This window comes from Anser anser (genome assembly GCF_964211835.1).
Source record: "Anser anser genome assembly, chromosome: 4".
NCBI classification, from domain to species: Eukaryota; Metazoa; Chordata; class Aves; order Anseriformes; family Anatidae; genus Anser; species Anser anser.
This window is the reverse complement of record NC_139724.1, coordinates 54,905,266-54,919,966: the sequence shown is the minus strand read 5'-3', so window position 1 is coordinate 54,919,966 and position 14,701 is coordinate 54,905,266. Positions and strand designations below refer to the sequence as shown.

Sequence of the window (14,701 nt, the reverse complement as noted above, 5' to 3'; positions counted from 1 at the left end):
TTATCATGGTGTTGTGGCTGTTAAATATTATTTACAGCAGTAAATAATAACCTTGTAAAAATCGGTACCACTTACATAACGCTTTGTGTTCAAGGAGTTGTACGGTAACAGGCATTAACTTTGCTGAATTAAAATTCTGGAGGCAATGCATACAGAGTTATCCTGAAAACAAATTGTCTGAGCCAGTTAGAGTACGGGTAAAGCTCTATATTTGCTGACCCATAATTTCATATTCATTTATGTCTCTCTCTTAATTCCAACTGGCTGAACAACATTGCAGGCAAAGCAATTTGTCAAATATGCAAGGAACAGAAAACTTCTCTCCTTTTGTTTGTTCATGAAACACCCCCAAAATAATCTCATCTCAGATGTGTAACCAGAGTACCCCTTTAGGTTTTAACTTGGTATTGAAACATTTTGAACCCTTTTATCAAATTGAGTTAATGACACCAACAAGTCAGAAACACAGTTTTGGGCATAAAAAATGAAGTCGTGAAGAGACAATTGCTTTGGGTGGGGAGGTCGTATGTCAGAACAATCACCTTTTCTCTGAAGCAGTGGCTAGACAAAATATAACTGAGCAGCAGGAACGACATTTCAGAATAACACTAACAACCGTGATAATTTGTCCATACCCTTAGCTTAAAATCCTGAGCTGTGAATCTCAGAGTCTGTTTAGCCTAGTTTATCTTGAAGACAGGAAGAACCTCCCAATATTTTATGTAGCCTGTTCTCCTCGATTTTCATTGTTTATTACATTTCTCACAGCTATTTTGTATTTTTTTTCCTCTTGATACACTCACAAATTGCATTTAAATGTTTTTAATTGTAGCTAACATCTGAATATGTTTAATCATAGAAGCATAGTTCATACAAAAATAAGGGAATAGAACATGAGGAAATACTTTCCTGTCTGCTAGAAATGAAAAACCATGTATCTGCTTTGCATATGGTAACTTCTGTGGGTCCATAAGCAGTGACAGAAAGGTCTGTTTATATCACATGCTGTTATGATCCCTGTTGTGCAGTCACATGCACTGTTACTTTTCCATCTTTTGATATTTGAAGGTGAAATTTTCACTATTCCTGCAATACAGTTTGTTATTCAAAATGTATTTTCTGCCACCCTGTAGTTTTAGAAATCAGAGATTTCTTTCTGGGCAAATAGAAAGGGTACAGTCCTCAAATCCACTTGCACAGAATGTTTAATGAAAGTACTGGGAACCAAAATAAGCAAGCCCCTTGGCAGCTGAAAAGGGAAAGAAAGCTTGGCATTCACTGGTATTTATGTCATACTGAACAGCTAACAGTACTACAACATGGAAAAAAAAGAACACTAGGAATTGTAACTGGCAAGCAGACTCGCTAGCTGAAAGATAGGATACAGCCCCCACTAGCCATTATATCTGTGCCACTTCCATCTGAAATGGCGTTATTTCTGAAAGCACATTTTCAAATGAAAGATTTTTTCTTACCCAGTGCTTCTACACTTTGGGAATAAATGTACTCTTCTATGGTAGTCCTTTCTGGCTACTGGAAGAGATGTGCACGTGCACGAGTCCTCCTTGACCAGGGGTTATTCCTCTATATACACTTGGCCCAGAAGAACAACTCCTTAGTGTGGATTTCTGAAGACCATGTGCTTTTTCCGTGCGCTTGGCCATGAGCGGTTTTCAGTTGTGGATCTGGACACCAGTTTAAACATTCAATGGCTTGTAAAAAGTCCTGTTTGTTTAAAGCTTTCTTTCTGTTGTTCTACACTGGCAAGGAGAATAATATATGTGGTTAAAACCTTGTTTATTTTTCAAACAAGGACTGATAAGAAAGTCTAGTGCTTATGACTATCAATCATTACATGTTGGAGTTTTTGCTTTAATTTGATCATAACTTTTTGTCAAGAAGCCTTTCTGCCCACGTCGGAATAGAGCTCTACATCAGGTACCTGTACGTGTGGTATTACTGCCCGGGGAATCATCCAAAGAACATAGCAATAGCTCTTTTATATTGCTCCTATGCCAAGTTCATGTTTTCTGACATAAATGATTTTAGTAACTTTTTTCTTATGGATTTTTTTTTCTCTGAAATGCGGTGCAGACTATATAGTGTTAAACCTGTCAGAAAAATGTGATTACTAATAGTGGTGCTTTTTAGTAGAGGCTGAACAATACAGTATTAGAAGCCTCAGGGGATCGTGTTTGAAATAATTGAGGGACGTTCTTAAGACAAGGATCGCTTGTCTGACATATTCCTTAGGAGAGGTCTGTCTTCCTTAAATTATGTATGTATTGATTAAAGTACCTTCCTTAAAGTAAAAGAAGTTACAAAAAATAACACGTAGAATTGAGTATTCACATCTGTACAATGTAGGAAGAGAAACAGGGGCAAACAGAAGCATAGGGATACTCCATCTGATCTCAGATTTATTCCAGGAAAACTGAATGCAAAATCTTTAAATCAATTTTAGGTAAATAATATTTCAGTAGAAGAGTACTGTGTAGATGTACCCAGAATATTTTGTTTACACTGGTTTGTATTTTTCCATCAGTCAAATAAATCATTTGAGATGTTGAACTGGGGCAGTGTGCTAAAAAATAATGTTATGAATAATGCAATGGTTAGATGTACTCAGTGAAGTTTCTGATTTTGTGATTTACGTTTGGAATGAGTGATTTTATTGAGAGTCTGGCAAAGACAGATGCAAGCCTTAAACTTTTAAGGGAGACTGACTGTTCCTTCTTTCATGACCACCTTTTTCCAGGTCAGTACACTGAGTGTGCTCTGGCATTTGTCAAACTACTAGGTTTTAGGTACTTATTTAAAAAAAATAACTTCAATTGTGAAATTACCTGTTATCTTGAGCAGATGTGTTTTTCATAACAATTTTCTCACTTCTGAGTACCCTTTTGTATGCAGAGAAGAGAGCTTTGGCTGAGGCAGGCTTTTGAGCACGCAAAGTTGAGAAATGGGTCAAGGTGAAACTTGAAGCAGTGTCTGCACACCTACAGACTCACAAATAATCCACTGTCATACGTCATCAGTGAAGGAAACTATGAGACAGGTCACTTATTGTATTCATATATTAAAGGTATTTGCATTTTTTTTGGCAAACAAAGCAAGCTGTAATTTCTTTGCTGCTTTTCAGGGTGTAGTCTATTCATGTGTAAACATCTCTTCCCTATGATTTGCTCCAACACTCCTGCATCCACTGCCTCAGACAGCTAAACAAAAGAACCGTCTCTCCCGTTTCTTTCATGTTGCTTAGATCATCCATTGAAGCCATTAAGATCTTTCTCTAAAATGTGCCCTAAGCAGACAATACAAAATTACAGCCATCACAAGATGAGGTGTTTTTTAATGATGTTTCCAGAGTCACCACCGGTCAGGATGCATAACAACTTCAATGAGTCTGAAACCCCACAGCATTTTGAGTGAGCAATACAGATTTTCACCTTTTTTTCTGAATCACAGGAGTGTTTTTTAGCATACAAGCAGTCACCCTGCTCATAGGATTATCTTTGAGACGTTCCACTTCTATCTCAAATGACAGCCCTGTCCTTTCAGTTCGACTCAAAAGAGTGTAAAGAGTGGAAAATGGCTTTCCCAAGTTCTTTTAAAAACCATCTCAGAGCAAGGCTTAAAGTGACACCATCAGCCAGCCTGACCTACTTTTGAGATTCCTACAGTCTGACTGGAAAACCCTCTGGACTTTAAACAGTTTTTTTTTCTGGCTCGGGTCAACCTTTGTTGCTGAGACTATGAGGACACAAACAGCTGCTTTTATTGTGCAACCTGTACGTTTTCCATGCTTGGACACCTGCCCCAGCATTCACAACAGACAGTATTTCTAGAAGTGTATTGATGATGGTGTGCAGCCTTGGAATTAAGAAAACAGAAAATAAAATGTCAAAAGTTGAGCTGTCTTAGATAGGAGAGGGAAGATGATTTTTCAAAGGCACAAAAAAAAACCAGCAATGACATACTCTCGGGAAAGAGGAACAATTTTCAAGGTTGGATTAAAGAAAAGACTTTTTCAAAGAATTTTTCAACATTGTTCAAAATAAACAAGAAATGACATCTGATTAGTTCCAGCAGAACTGGAATAACAGCACTTCTGAAGTAAAAGAAAAATCTGCGTGAAGTTGAAGGAAGTGAGGCAAAGATAAGAACATTCAAAGAGGTAAAACTGAGAGGAAAGAAGACAGCAAAATTGATCACACTAGATCTGCAGAGCTCATTCTCCCTTTATTACCTGTACCCCAAAAGTCTCTGAGCACAGATCGGCTAAGAACTTACTACTCTCCCCACTTTGATCTCCTTTACACGGCTTCTCTTACAGACTCTCAAGCAGCTGCCCTAACAGACTCAGGAACAAGCACTAGCCATTTGCTCTGCCTTTCAAATATTTTACCCAGGGAGTGAAAGAATATTTCTTACGTGACAGTACAATAATGCAGAAGTTAAAAAAAAAAAAATAAGACAGACCCTTGTGAAAAGGAGACTTAACAGCAGGACCTTGCCAACAGGGAGGGGAAATGAAGGGAACTTGTATACATACATCCCAGAATCACACTTCTTCATGAGTGGTGTGAAAGAGCCGTGTCACCGCTCTGACAGGCTGACCAGGGAGAGCTCTGCTACAAAGGACCTCGGGGCCATGGTGAGGAGCGAGTCGGGCGTGAGCCAGCAGTGTGCCCGGGCAGAAAGCAGGCCGACAGCCTCCTCAGCTGCAGTAAAAGGAGCACTGCCAGTCGGTCAAGAGAGTCAGTTATCCACCTGGGCGTGCATGAGACCACGACTCCAGCACCGCATCTGGTTTGGGACTCCCCAGTGCAAGAAATGCGTCAGTAAACTGGGGTGAGCTCAGCAGAGGGGCACCAGGCTGGGCAGCCGGTGCTGGAGGAGCTGCCCCGTGAGAGGCTGAGAGGCCGTGCTTTCCTGTGGCTTGGATCATGCTTGCAGGACACGGTAAGCTCTACTCGACAGATTAAAGGCTTGTAAGAGCCTCTGGGTTTTACTTGGTGGTGGTGTTTTGCAGAGGTAGCTCGGGAGATGCAAACTTCCAAGGTAGTGAGACCAAACACCTGGGAAGCTGTGGGATAAGTGGGGGTAATAAAGGGACAGTTCAGCCATCCAAGGGAAAGAAAAGGGGGAGTTACAGGCAACAAGAAAAATAGAATTAAATTACAGGAGGAAGGAAATTAAATCGGGGTCACAAGGAGCAGGGCTGTCCCTACTATCAAGATCCCTGGATTACTGAAGGGGAAGAGTGATAGATAGTGCCATCATTTGAAGGAAGCATTTACACACTGGCCTTAGCAATTCTGCAGTGGTTTGAGATAGGTATTTCGCTTCCATCTGTCATGTGTAAGGTGTGGTTCTACAGTAAGGTAAGGAAAAATAATAAAAAATGTGAGAAGTTTATAGGATGCATTAGAAAATCCATTTCTGAAAAGCCTTAAGATATTACCATAGACAAGCAATAAAGCCTCAAAAGCCCCCAAATCAAGAAAGACAGTATTTTTCTTGTCTGTTTGTTTTTTATAAAAGATGGTAACAAACAATAGAAACAAATGCTTCCAATTTATCCAACTAAATTTTAAAAATTCCATATGGTCTCAAATCATTCAGAAGCTAATGTTCACAACTATTCCTATTAAATCTGAACTGCTTGGTGCGGTGTAATGACTGGATAAGCAATTTCAGAAAGCTTCAGGAGGGAAAAGCTATATAAATGTAAGGGATGGAGGTTATGAAGTATTAACATGATGCTAAATTGCTGCATATCATATTTGCAATGGGCAGTTTATAATCTGTTCATCCTGATGGATTTAGCACAAGGGAGTCTGAAGTCCTAGCTCTGCAATTTCTGTCTCTGCCTAGTAATTTATGGTCAGATTGTACCCACAAATAATGGGTTAGCACCGAATGAGTTTGGGACCCTGCTCAGCCCAAACAGCTCCACTACACTCAGAGGAGCAGCAATAAATGGAAAGTAAGGAAAAGTTCCAGGAGACAATGAGTCTGAATACTAATGACCTAAGCTAATACAAAAGATGGAAATGCAATTTATCAAAGAGTATAAAACCCATTTGGTGTCTTAATGAGTTATAAAAGAAATAATAACAATAACGATTTAGTGGATTGAAGCCAAATGTATATTTTTTTTCCACATTTTTCTTCTTTATCCACCAAGATGTTGCAGAATTTATGAATGTCTTCCTGGTTTACTGCAGAAATTAAAATGTACTGCAGAACTCCTTCCTTCTCTATTCCTTTGGCCACTCTCCTCATCAGCCAGAAATTCTCTGTTAAGCATCTTAGTCACCTAGAGCATTAAAAAGTCTGAAAACTATGTTCATTTCATGAAAATACAGGTTCATTTCTACCTTCAATCAGGATTTTATCCTGTGGAGAAGATAAATTTCTTCCCAGCTGGAAAAATAAATTATTGCAAGGATTATCTCACAGCCTTATGATTAAGCATTAAATCCCAAAGGAACAGAAAATAGATAGGAAATCTATAATTTCCTACTGAAGTTGATTCTACAGCAAAATGTGTTTGTCCATTATTCATATTTTCTTAATACCAGGTAGTCCTGATAGATAAAATGAAGCTTCTCAACTAAACGGCGCAGTTGGCATTCTCATGAGAAGACGGATAACAGAGCTCCCCAGACTGAAAATGGATATGCTTTCTTCTGTGGTGTATTATGTTTCTCCTTTCATGCAGTTGGAACTGTACGTCACGTGGCGCCACCTGAAACAAAAGAAAACATTGGTATCAGAAATAAGAGAAGGTTAGAAAGCAGTATTTTCTAATTTACTTTAAATGTCGTTGCAATGTAATTCACAAGTCTACGCTTCTTTTAACTTTTACAGTAACTAATTTTCCTCTCCCACAGAAGGAAAAAAAATAAAAAATGATTAAGTAGTAGAAAAAATAGAGGATATACCCCAGATTGGAGCTAAAGGCCTACAAATGATACCTACCAATAGGACAGTGCTATAGGTACCTGCCCCACAAGACTGTGGTACAGGAACCTGAGTGAGAAACACTGCACCTTGCTTTCAGGGAAGCTTGGCGGCACGTGCCCCTCTAAAGCACTGGCCACGTACACCCAGCTGAAGTGAGCCAGGAAGGATGTCCCTGAAGTGTCCCAGACTGGTTTCTGCAGAGTGTCTCCATCTCCACAGAGCTATCTGGAACTCTCCTTTAAAGGTAGGCGGTGACTGGTCTCTTTCTTTGAAATAACTGAGCAGGCTTCAGTCTCTTTTCTTCCCTCCCAGCAGCTGGATGAGGGGAGAGGAGTTTTGTGTAACACCTGCCTCCTTTCCGCACTCTCTTACTCTGTGTCAGCTCCTGGATGTCTCTTTGTGAGCTGATCCATCTGCAGCAGAGTGTTCAGAAGTAAATTTGGGGTACTAAAAGGTCTTATTGCAGCTCGACCAAAATAAGCTAAATTATCCTAATGAAAGTTTAAAAAAAAAAAAAAAACCAAAAAACAATCCAAACCACCAGCTGTGAGGAAGAATTTGCAAACCTGTGCCCAATTTCATTTCATGTAGTACACCCATTTACAGCAGGATAAATTTGGAAATAATGAACTATACAATGCTGGGGGGAAAAAAGTACAGCATTTCTTTAGTCCTTATTCTCCCACTGAGTGAAAAAGCAAATGCAGCTTGTCACCCATTCTGGTAGTTCGTGTAGCTGAGGGCCGAATAACAACATCTGTTTCCCTTTTCCTTTACATCATAAGAACTGGGATAAGAAGTGTTTCTTTGGCTGTGAAATCATACTGGAGGCAGCAGCTGCTAAAGCAAGCTAGAAAATGACAAGTGTAGGCAGGATACAATGCATCAAAAATTGATGCCAGCTAATGGAACAGAGGTTTTAAACAGCCTGTGCAGCACCCATTACAGTCCAGTTCTGCAAGCAAGCGGGAGTGCTTCCCTTCAAAACCCTATGAATGTCTGGTTTGGAATGAAACGCATCCTGGTATGCATTTTAAGCAGAGACCAGTAATCGTGCCAAGTACCCTGGAATGTACTCAGCCATCTGATTCTGTGAGCTGTTTCCTAACTAAGGGGAGTTTTAGATTCAATGTGTGATTAAGACTTGAATCTATTATGGAAGCAGGAACAGTGGAGGAATTATCTTTTGTGATATTTTAAAAATAAATATATAATTGAGAGACTGCATGCAGTCCTCAAAAGAATTTAAAGCTGCATGCAAAAAACCTTTTTTCATAGTTATCTACAGGAATTCATGAAAGCATAAAAAATGACAGCTTATATAAATGGCCAACTGGCAAATCCAGATGTGGCTGGTTGGAACTTCTGCCTTCAGCATCATCACACCCAATTTTATTATGACGTTAGCCACAGCACATCTATCTATCACTTCTGAGAACTGAAATGATGTTTTCTAGAAAAAGCATCAAAAGGATAAATGGAAGGATCCCACAAATCTGAAATCACAGCTACTGTTCTTTACAAATAGACATACTATTTACAAAAGCAGCCTAACTAATCTTGCTCTCGCTCCTGAGCACATTTGCTATGTGCCTTTGCTAGAATGCTTTGAACTATCAGTGCCACTGTTTCCCCTGCATAATTACTATCTTCTGTTGTTTGTGTGGGTGTCTTGCTTGAAGACACACCACAGAGGCGTTCTTTGAAATAGGAAAACATTTTTGCAATGCCATGATCACGTAAGGAAAAGCAAAAATATTTTTAGTTGCCCTTTCTGTTGATGCTCCTAAATTCTGTACTGATAGTATTTGGAGGCCTCTTCAGGACGGCAGAAGGGTCTGAGCCCAAACCCAGGTAATTCCCTAGGTGGACCAGCACTGAATCGGGTATTAGCATGGTATTAGACCAGACTCTACCACTACCTTTCTACACTGCAAGGGGAGGGCATCCTTAGAAAATGACAGCAGTAAAGGAACGCTGAACATATCTGGATGGGAGTCAGGCTCATACACATAGTTACTTACTGAGCTCTTGTGCCGACCAGCCCACACGGGAGGTGGTGTGTCCACCTGCTTTTAGACTGCAAGAGAGGAGAGGGATGCATCAATTCTTGTATTTTCTGCAAAAGAGGTTCTCATCTTTTCAGCCATACACGTTCTTCCCCAGTGCATCGTCCCTGTCAGTTGCCTGTCATCTACCTTATGCTCCAATTTTATAATCCATTTCACCTGAAGATAAGATTGTGCCTTAAATTATGCATTCACTGAGAGGCCAACTCGTCTTGTTTAACTGTACAGCTACACTGCCACTCAGGAAGAAATACAGAGACGTGAAGCACCTTACGTATTCGAGGATCTGAAAGCTCTTTACAAAGAGAGATGGAGGTGCTGATGGCAAAGGGAAGTGCACTAAAAATTGTTGGCAATTGCTGATGTGGAACTTTCATTAGCTTTTGTGCAGCCTTTGACACCTCAACCACTTTTATTAAGAGAATTAATGGGAGGGAAGACGTTAAGGTTATTTCATCTTGTCCTTGGGGAACTGACTGTCAAAAAGACTGATGTAGTAAATAAAGTGTTTGAGGTAACAGTGACCAATTTGTGGGAATTTGATCTAACAGCAGCTCAGAGCGTGACACTGGACAGTTTTTACTACCACAACAACAACAAGTCCACCACTGTTGGCTGTAAGACATGGAGTTTTCTCTCTCCCTTCTTTCTTTCCCTTTCTTCCTTTTTCTTTCTTTTTCTTTTTTTTCTTTTTCTTTCCCTTTTTCTTTCTTTTTTTCTTCTCCTTTTTTTTCCTTTTCTTTCCTTCTGTCCTTCTTTCTTTTCTTTCTCTATTCTTTCTTTCATTTTTCTTTCTCTTCCTTCTCTTTCTCTCTCTTCTTTCTTCTTTCCTTATAACATGGCAGCACTTCATCCCAAAGCTGTCAGTTCTGTGTCTGTCGCTAAGGTCCCCCAATAAGGCAGAACTCTGTTCTGTCCTTAGTCACCCATGAAATCCCTTAATGCTCCTTTTGATTTGGAGAACACAACGCTGCCTGAAAGGGCAGAGGACAGAAATACTGTAGGGGAGGGCTCACAGTTACTCTTCATGCCATAACACATACAATTATTACTCTGCCCTGATCACTGTAAGGCTGAAGTGTGTCTGTGGCACGGAGAAGTCCAGCACGTCCTGCACCAGTCTGCCTGGACTCCACACGGCCCCACCACTGGGGAAGGACAGACCACCACCAAGGGCAGGACTGGAGAGAAGTTGCTCCTTGGGACCTGCTTACTTCAGCCTCAAAGGATAAGTTTAACCAAAGGCTTCCCTATGTAACAATGATTTCAGGGCTAACCATCAGCAAAATCGTCTTGCTGAATGCTCTTCGGATAGGCTGTTCACCATACATAGGGTTGTTTTAATGGCAACAGTGATTTGACACTTACTTGCCCACTTTTATTCCTTACTGCAATAATTCTTTGCCTCCAGTGTTTTAGGGAAGTGCCATTGAACCCAGTGCATTCAGAAATGTTAGTCTTCCTGTGGTTTGCCATGCTAATTTCTTTAGGGAAAAGGAGCTAGTCGTCTAGCTTTCATACATAAATTCAGTATTTATTCTTCTGATCTGCTTTTCCAGATTTCTTGCTAGCAGTGCAGCTTTGAGTTTCTGTCTTTCCATTTATCACAAGGAGGATATTCACTGCTGACGCTTCCGAAAAATAAATAAATAAATAAATAAAGCAGCAGACCCAGATAAACATCTCACAGCATTTTAGAGCTGCTAAAAATAATAGTTGATGTAAGTAGTGCTCTTTAAGTTAAAAGCACCGGTTGATGCAAGTAGTGCTTCATAAGTTAAAAGCACAACACAGTCTCTGTTTTAGCTGGGATAAACTGTGATTACCACGGTGCAATTAGTAATGAGGAGTCACGGGCAGAGACTGAAAAAGAAGTTGGGTCTCCAGAGCTTTATTCTAGCAGGCTGTCCCCTGAACAGCGCTACCTCCTCGCGCAAATATTTGCCCTGAATAAAATGTTCATGCTTTCTAACCAAATAAAAGCAGCCCTGAAATCTGCAATAATTCTTATGTCACCATTTGACAGCACTAAGGAAAAACATCTACAGCTGTCATGCATAAACAGAGAACTGTCTTAAAGCAGCTGAGAGATTTGGCTCCTTCATTTTTTCCAGGACAGTTGCTAATGTGGCTCTTTAATGAAAGATGGCAGAAACAGAGAGGGATTCTGAAGTTCAGCACTCACATGTAATAATAATATTTTCCCTGAAAATACACAGAGATATTCAAGTGACCTCTACTGAAAAGATTCTCCTTTGTCAAAGGTGTATGGGTACAGAAGATGGTGCATTTTTTATTAGCTGAATTTTTATTTGTGTGCCTTTTGGTATATGTGTGCACAGAAATGCACGCACCATTACTTACTATCACACTGCCAGTCTTCATTTTGTTTGTTAGCCATCCAGCAGGAGATCACCCTGATTTTTACTTACTTTATTTAATATATTTTGTCATAAACAAAATTTGGTGATGCTAACAGAGAGACCCACTCCTGCCTTCACTACATTTTGGATCAGGTCTTTTCCTACTAGGCTTAAAAGCAGCAAAGTCTAGTTTGTGGCTAACTATAGGCTACTTCCAATTGAAAAATCAATCATATCAAACCTTCATTTGAGAACTCTCAGAGATGCTGAGATATAGGTAACTACACAAAGTCCTCTCATATTCTCACCTTAAAAACTTACAGAATGCAATGTTGTTTGTTAAAAATAAGTATTATTTATTTCTGAATCCCTAACAAACACAATGAAGACTATTTCCTGACATCAAAAGAAACATTCAGCAGAAAGCAGCAATGTCATCAACTCTTTATCTGCCTCCATCTATTTGCAAGACAAATGCTTTTCTATAGCAGAAGGGCCAATGAGAGAGTAATGTGCCTTATACTTTGCTCTCCTGTCTAGTCTGGATTTTAACTTGCTAATTTTCTGTGGCTACAAACAGTGCTGTGGAGTCTTTCAGGCAATGTGTTGCCTATGAGCCTCAGGCTAAGGGATGTTGCTGAGGCCACCAGCAGGTTCTCCAGCTCACGGGGAGAAGAGCGAGCCTTCCTCTCCCTCCCTCTTGTAGCTGCTGTTACACCTACTGCATCTCTGCATAGCTAACCTCAGAAGAATCAGATAAACATTTTGTGCTGGGCTGTGGTTAATGTTTTCTACGAGCACATATTCGGCTACCTGGAAATCAGGAAAAGCACGACTCAAAGACAAGCAGATTGCCTGAAGCCCACCTCAACAGCAGAAGGATTTTCAAATGTGCTCCTCTACAAAGAAGAGGAAGAAGGTGCCTTGGTCGAGCAAAGAGAACTCAGCTGACAGCCTGCGCTGACTTAATAAAGATGACCCTAGCACTCATGGCAAAAGTAGATCGCAGCCTCCTTCCACAGACGAAGTAACCCAAAGTTTTCCAGCCAGCAAGCTGTCCTGTAGGCTGTCCCTGCAGCATTGTTACCTACTGAGCCGCCCGCAAACACAGGTAGCAAGGAGTTGAATCTGACCTTTTTGGAGGAAGGGGGAAGTGTTTCTTTGCAGGAAATGAAGCAAGACTAAACAGGAAGTGCCTTTGTTGGTTCTGCAGAGTATTTAGCTTCAAGACAGTATTCCTGTGAGAAATATTATTCAAAACCCAATTGCAACAAAAGGCAAGATCTAGATCTAAGTTATTGTCTCCCCAGGCACAAGTTAGTCCTTCTCCAGCCACACCCTTTAATAATCTTTCCACACAATGTCATGTAACATTAAAATACTATCAAGCATTAATCCCAAGCATCACATCCATTTCACCTCACTGCCAGCAGTGGTTCTTACAGGAAGATTTTGTTATGCCCAGGAAAACAAGCCTGCTTCAGTACAGCACAGCACTGGAACAAGATATTTGGGGTTTCTCAGGGCACCCAATCTTTCAGTGACAGGCCCAGAGTTAAGCAAATGGATTACTTCATCCCAGAATGTCCTGAATTTCGTATATTACCTCACAGAGCAATCAAAAAATCTGCAAAGCTGCTCCACCTCTCCTTTTTACCCTTTAATACATAATATGCAATACAGTAACAGCTTAAGGAGTACTAGCAGGTCAGTCTGAATGGTTACTCTTACTTCCAGGAACACAGAAGTTAAATTTGCATGGAAATGGAGCACACAAGCAAATGCACAGCATTTTGCTTCCTGCTTCTAAAAGATGAGTTTTGGTGAAGCCAATATCCTGGACGGACATAGTTTGCTACTGCTCAACCACTATACAGGATAAATGAAGGCACTGAACACTACTGAGCACCCACCCCCTCAGTAATACATGCTATTGCAACCTCAGAAATATCTATTTCTAACCCAAGAGTAAATGCTGCCTCTCTTCACAAGGAACAATTAAGGTGGGCAGGTACATGGCAGATGGGGACCCAGGAAGATACTACCTGCAAGATAGTTGACACCTATCAGAAAAACAAGAGGGCTTGTACTGAAGTGGTTGGGAGAGGTCCCTGAAGAATGGAAAGTGTCCTACGGAAAGGTTGATGGGGCTCTGGGAAAGCTCATGACATCCAAACAGCAAACAGATGAACACAGGTGATCTGAGAACTGCTGTTGCCCATGTCACTGACATCCCAAGTCAAGTTATCTTTCTCTGCCTCCTGATAGCCTCATTTTAGGATGGTAACAATGCCAACTTTCCATCTTTACAAGTCCTCGTAAGATCTGTGGATGGGTGCCATTAAAAAGTTGTCAGCATTTTTAATCATGACTTTATGCTGTCCGTAACACAGCTAGTCTCTCTCAGAAGCCAAACAATAACCTAGCTCAATTATTAATTTATTGTGAAAGTACCTCACCTTTTGCCAACAATGCTGTTCCAAATTGCTTCTTTAGCTCTGCTGTCAACATACAACCTCACTGTTTATGGGTCCATGTGAGGCACAAAACCACACCGTACATCAACTTTTTTAACACGTTAAAAAGATAGTGTGATACGATACTGCATTTTCAATATAACTCCATCCAATTTAAATATATGTAGAGAATGACTTCTTATGCTTTTAACCTAAAAAACTCACCATGTGCAGTAATATAAATCTATGCAAATAGCCATAACCCCAAGTAGGCAACTGATACATTAGTCTGTCTGTATCACTCATTTGAGTAATCAGCTTCTAGGCATTACAAGTATTGCCAGAAAGAGGAATCTCTTACTGTACATTTCTCTTCCAACTTGTTTCATTACATCTGGACTTCCTGAAACAATTATTGAAGTACAATGGCTGAAGAAAGTTAGAAGTGGCGTACTAGTTTTAGTTCCAAGCTAAAACCAACTTCTTGTCACTTATTCTGGCTGGTGTAATAACAGAGCAATTATTTTCTTTTATTTTGTGAATTTTACCAGCTCACTATTTATTTCAAACACATGATTCTCTTCAGAGATCATCTGAAAAATGCTTCTTTCTTCTGCTCTTGTCAGAAACAAATGTCAGCGCAACGCTGAAGTCTAGGACTTGATGTTCTGCACCAGAAAAATAGTGTCAGAATTAGCAGGGCTGCCTTCAGGGGCACACAGGGTTTAAAAGGCTAACAGATAAGTTTATAGATCACTCTTGGTACCAGAAGGAAAATTGATTTTGTTTTCTTGCCATCTAGCTCTCGCAAAACACATTTTCCAGTTTGTCATCTCAT

The 14,701-nt window shown here is 40.2% G+C and overlaps 1 protein-coding gene across 3 annotated transcripts in view; it reads right to left on the bottom strand.

Moving 5' to 3' along the window:
* Nucleotides 1-3,337: 3,337 nt before the first annotated feature.
* TMEM156 (transmembrane protein 156) overlaps nt 3,338-14,701 on the bottom strand; it is a 29,091-nt gene continuing 17,727 nt past the window's right edge. Inside the window, exons 7-8 of one of the 3 annotated variants that reach the window (XR_014584430.1) lie at nt 9,000-14,531; nt 3,338-6,757 (exon numbers count right to left, since the gene is read on the bottom strand). Coding sequence is in view for 1 of the 3 variants with exons in the window: in XM_083836265.1 (XP_083692391.1) it covers nt 6,744-6,757 (14 nt within the window). In the remaining 2 variants the exon portion in view is untranslated. The remainder of the gene's footprint in view (nt 6,758-8,999; nt 14,532-14,701) is intronic. The other 2 variants (XR_014584431.1, XM_083836265.1) reach the window with 2 other exon arrangements.